This window comes from Alligator sinensis, unplaced genomic scaffold, assembly GCF_000455745.1.
Source record: "Alligator sinensis unplaced genomic scaffold, ASM45574v1 scaffold156_1, whole genome shotgun sequence".
Classification (NCBI taxonomy): domain Eukaryota; kingdom Metazoa; phylum Chordata; order Crocodylia; family Alligatoridae; genus Alligator; species Alligator sinensis.
The window spans coordinates 2,193,434-2,198,968 of NW_005841844.1; the positions used below are offsets into that span (position 1 = coordinate 2,193,434).

At 51.2% G+C, this 5,535-nt stretch overlaps 1 protein-coding gene across 1 annotated transcript in view; it reads left to right on the forward strand.

The window, feature by feature from the left end:
- The first annotated feature begins 3,917 nt into the window (after nucleotides 1-3,917).
- Nucleotides 3,918-5,535, forward strand: part of MZB1 (marginal zone B and B1 cell specific protein) — a 13,546-nt gene continuing 11,928 nt past the window's right edge. Inside the window, exon 1 of the mRNA XM_006015720.2 lies at nucleotides 3,918-4,683. Coding sequence (XP_006015782.1) covers nucleotides 4,462-4,683 — 222 coding nt within the window. The 5' untranslated portion in view covers nucleotides 3,918-4,461. The remainder of the gene's footprint in view (nucleotides 4,684-5,535) is intronic.

Below are 5,535 nucleotides of genomic sequence, written 5' to 3' on the forward strand. Positions count from 1 at the left end.
CCAGGCAGTTTTTTCTCCAGCTGCAGTGCGGCTGCAAATTACCTCCTTTCCCCCTCCTCTGATCTGTTTGTTTACCTGGAAGTAATGGAAATTTCATGGTCAAAGGTAATTGCAAACTTCCCTCACACAAATAGGATTTTTGTCAGTTATCTGATCACCTATAAACTGCAGCACCCATGTTTCCTCCTGACACTTTAGCTCTGAGCAAAGTCTAATAACCATTTTAGTGCATTCCACTGAGGGCCTGGATACATGACTTGTTGACACAAGTTTAATTTACAGCAGTTTTATAAAATGACGTAAATTGCCCCAGACAACCTGTTTTCCTGCAGTAATTCCTGGAAAAGGTGCTATTACAGCACCCCATTAGTAGGTAGAGGGGAGTCTGTTTGCATTGAGTAAGCAGCTACCCCAAGATATCTATGAACACATGACACTTACAATGGCATAACTTACACCAATGTATTTTTACTTCTACTTTCCTCCCAGGGTACACCATATTCTACTACATTACACAGGTGGAGAGGTTTACAGGATGTATCTACACATGCAATTAATGCTATTTAGACTTACTGTGCAGTAATTTACTGTGCAATAAGCCAGTCCTGGGAAGGTATTTACACATGCACCCTCTTGGGAGCAAATTTGCTCCTTATAGAAATAAGCAGATCCAGGTCTGCTCCTGCCCTGCTCTGACCTCTTGCAGCAGCCAGGGGGCGCTAAAGGCTCAGGATGCAGATGCCTAGGTGTCAGGGGTTTCCAGGGGGCAGGCTCAGCCTGGCAGGGGTCTCCAATGGGACAGGCTCAGGCTGGTTGGGGTTTCCATGGGGGACAGGCTTAGCCTAGCAGGGGTCTCCGAGGGGGTGGGGTGGGGGGCAGGCTCAGCCTGGCTAGGGATGCTGTCCTGGGAGCCTGTGGTGAATGCTTCTTGGATATTCCCTGCCCTCCCCCACCCAGCAGCAGCAGACAGGGCACCATGTCTGCAAGGAGCTCGCAAACCACCTCCTCCCCAACCTACCACGATAGGATGCCTGGGCAGCTGCCGGCGAACCCCAGGCCCACAACACACCCACAAGACCATTTGTACTGTGGACAGTTTCCAGTCAACAATCTTTATTTCCCTCTACCACAACACACTCTCACCCACCCTCCCTCCCCAACAACAGCTTCTCCACCAGTAAAACACCCTCTTCCCTGCACAGATATTTACAAGACTGTGGTTGGTGCAGTGTCAGGGGGGGAATGGTGGGCTGGAGGTGCCTATGGCACAAAGTCTGGGGAGAGGCATCTGGCACCCTGGTCTCTGGCAGCACCACCACGGGTGTGAACACTATGGTGAGGCTGGCAGCCCAAGGGCTCAGCCATGGGTGAAGGCAGGCAGTCCAGCCTGTTCCCCCTTCTCCTCCATGAGGCCAGGCCCAGCGGGAGCCATCTCCCACTTAGGGGTCACATGGTGGGCGGTTGGGGGGGGCAGGGCGGGGCACAGCCCAGGTGACCAGTTTGGCTACCAGGAGACCGGGCTTGGGAGCAGGGGAAGGGGGTTCTGGCTGCTGCAGGTGCCACAGGCCCATTGTGGGGCTTGGTGAGGGGCTGCAGGGTGGCTGTCAAGCAGCAGGCAGGGTTGGAGCTGGAGCCAGAGCCGGGGCCAGGGCTGAGGCCAGGGCCGGACTCAAGGCTAAGGACGGTGGCTGGATGGTGGGCAGCTGCCAGGTGGCAGGCGGCACAAAGGTGATTGCAAGGGCCAGGATGGTGTCCAGCACCCAGCAGTCCTCCTTTGTGGCCTCCACTGCCCAGGCCACCATGGTGGCCTGCTTCTGCTGTGCTCCCAGCATCCTCTAGAGCAGGGCAACGTGCCTCTCCTCAAAGTCGAGGAACCTGTCCCAGAAAGCACGGTCCTCCTAGTCCTTCTCCCACTCATGCTCAATGACCTGTGGGACTGCTGGAGCCAGCATGTGCCTACAAAACAGAGGCATGGTGCCTAAGGGCCAGGAAGCAGCCACAAGAGGCCTGGAAGGCCAGGTTGAGGCTCTGCAGCACTGCTGCAACCAACACGTGCCCACCACGCCAGCACAGAGTGGCCAGAGGCAGGCATCAGATGGCCCAGGCCCAGGAGTCAAACTAGGGGTCTAAAAACTAGCCAGGGACTGCTAAAACGCTGTCCCTGCCCCATAGCTGGAGGGACTCTCACCCACATTGCCCTGCAGCTGGCAGGAGACTGTCCCCCTGCTGGTCTGGCTGACTGGGAGCAAATTTGCTCCCTGCCAACATCTATACATGCACTACTGCACATTAGCTAATGTGCAATAAATCTACTACCTGTAAATAAAGGTAGTAGATTTACTGCACATTAGTCTATTTTACTGCACAGTAGCTCAGCCCACAGTTACATAGTGATTCTTTACTGCACAGTAGATTAGTCTATTGCACAGCAGGCATGTTTATAGATGTGCTTTAATGTGCAGCCCATTTGACTGTACATTGAAGCGTCACATAAAAAAAACATGTGATTACACTAATGCACAGTAAAATAGGTTACTGCGCATTTAGTGTCACTTCAAAACCATACACATTCATTACTGCCTTACGCACATTTGTTTAGTGCCTCACATTGGAAGTACTAAATTTAACGCACATTAGAAAAAGGGCTTTAATGCACATGTTGATACTCCCAGTTAATGGTCTCATGTAGATGTTCCCACACTATATAAATGTAAGAGTGGTGGGTAGCTTCTGCTAGCTAATGAGAATAGAACACAGCGGAAACATGTTACTGCAATACAAACTTGAGAACATTAGGGAAAGCCTGGACAAGAGAAAATAGATAGGAGATACTATAGCTCTCTTTGCTGAGATCCACCACACACCTTACAGGTGAATAAAGAATGTCTTAGATTCACGTGGTGAGAAAAATAATCCAGGAGAAACTCACCAGCACTAGATTTCTTCAAACAGAACATAATAAGCCAGTTCACAAACTGGTTTAAATCAGCATAACTCCAGTTAAGTACATGGACTGCATCACTTCACACCCGTTGATGCTTTAACCCAGAACAGCACCAACTGGTAAAGACTATGACTTCCAAGAGCTCTGAATGCAGTTGTGCACCCAGCTCTTGCTGCAGTTCAGTGGAGCTTGGGGCCCTCATGCCCTTGCATCTCTTTGAAAAATCCCAGCCCAAATGATTAGAAAAATATAAAGTCCCATTTTAGTAGCAGGGCTGTTCCTGTGCACCAGAGCACTCACAAGGACGTCAATGGAAACACCTGCTGGTTTCATTGCATCAACAACTAGCAAGTTGTTCCAGCTCAGTTTCTGTCCCCAGTAAGAAGCTGGACCATCTATCTAAGGAAGCCTTCTTGAAATGAAGGTACCTCTGACTGCATGCCCAAGCTTGCAATTTTATGAAGTAGATTGTGATGTACAAGTGGGAGAACACTAAGCCATCTGCTCTGAAAATCTGTGAGCCAGGGTGCTCACAAAGTGTGCACAAATGGACTGGGCTTATTTCTTACTGGTATGCCTGGTCTCACTCAGGAGACCACCATGTAGGCACACCCTTAGGGTCTGACCCTGTTGTCCTTACAGGACAAATTTCCCATTCCCCTGCAACTGGGCTCACACAAAATTCACTGCCAAACTGTAAGCGGTGTTCCCAGTGCCAGAGCAAAGGCAACGCAACATAGCTTGTCATGTTGTAATTGTATGAAGGAGATGCAGAGAGAGGAAAGAGAGGGGGATCAGAGAAGAACAACAAAGCAGTCAGGGGGCCAAAGGGCCTGATTGATGAGGACAGATTAGAGGATCTAAATATACCCAGCTTGGCTAAGTGGCAGCTGAGGAGGGAACCTGAGAACCCTTGAAGCTGAGAACTCTTGAAGCTTGTAAACACGTTGGTGCAGGAGGGAATAGTCCAGCCTGGCACAAGAGGGCCGCACTAGGAGTTATGGGATGGAATTCAGCTGAAAAATCTTCCCAAGACAAGTGAATGAGGTTGAGGAGTAAGATGCCCATGGGAAAGGGGAGACACCCCGGGCTTGGGATGTTGGCTGGATACTGAACTCGAAGAAGAACTCAGATACTGAAGAACTCGATCCTTCATGGACCCCAAGGAAGCAAGCTGGAGGCCCTTACAGGATTTTCCATTTCTGTCCACCCCCCACCTGCCCTGCACTTCCCTGTCTCTCTATATAGCAGCGCTGTGTAGATGAATTAACCATGTGAGGAGGGTAAAATGGCAGAAACTTGCAGCTCAGTGGTTTGCATCAGGGATTGGGCCACTAAAATTCTCCTTTGGGTAACAACCACTGAGATAGTGGTTCTGTTAAGGATGATGCTGCCTTTGTGAAGCAGCAGTGACTTCTCATTGGCCCCAGGATTTGCTTATTGCTGCCCCTGTGCTTCCTCTCAGCACATTCTCTGCCTTCCCCCACCCCTCCCAGAGGGCTGCCTGAGCAGGGGAAATGAAGCTGTTGGTGACTGTTTTCTTGGTGCTGAGCTTTTGTGAGCTGAGACAAGCAGAGGATGGAAAGAGCTCCTCTTCCAGCAGCCCCCTCCAGGACTCGCCCCCCGTCTCAGAAGGGGCCTTCTCTGCATCCTCCCCCCAGCTCAGCGCCGAGGAAACCTACTCTGCCCATATGCCTGAGCACCTCCTCTGCGATGCCTGTAGAGCAATATCCTTCCAGGTGAGTTGCTTAGACTTCCCTTGATGGCCTCAGAGGACCTGGGCAGGCACTGAAATCTGAAGCAAGACAGCAAGAGGTGCTGTTACCATATTTTTGGCTTACAATTCAGGGGCTGTGGAGGCTCCAGGGTAGTTAGGCTGTAATGGCAGCACGTGACCAGAGGCAGTGGCAGAGCAGTTATATTGTCTGGGTGCAGCTCCAGAGGCTGCTGTTGCTGTCCTGGTTGTTCATGAGGGCTTGGTCATTTTGGCGGGAGGGTCACAGATGGGCAGATGTGATGCCAGCCACATCACTCCCTCATGTGCTGGTGGCTACAGAGACTCATGTGCCTTAGTCATACTGGCCCGAAGGCCCCCTAGACCTGTGGTTCTCATAAATGGAGAGGCCATTATTTCATATTGCAGGCAAGTTAACTTTGGGGCTGAGTTGCTCTTTCAGGGCCATACAGCATGCATCACACTAGCCTTGCCTCTCAGCCAACACTATTGGACACATTTACTTAGCAAGAAACCCTATAATCAGGAGGTGAAGCCCCTGGTTGGGATGGCATCTTCTTACACTGTAATAGTGCTGTAATTGCAGTCAGAGTAAGGGAGAAAGGAAGCACGCTGACTATCTAATTGATCCCCGATGCTGTCCAGCTGTCCCTCTCCCAGCTGGTGGGGATTTCCATGCCTTTAGTAAGGGTGTACGTGGCATTCTCTGCTCCCCTCCACGCCTCCTGGGCAGAGCATCCAGCTCGGGATAGGTCAGTGAAGGGACTGTGGAGGCCTCAAGGAGTGGATGGGGCCACACTGAGTGGCAGCTCCCCACCCAAGCTCCCCTGATGTCTGTTCCCTCCTCCAGGGAAAG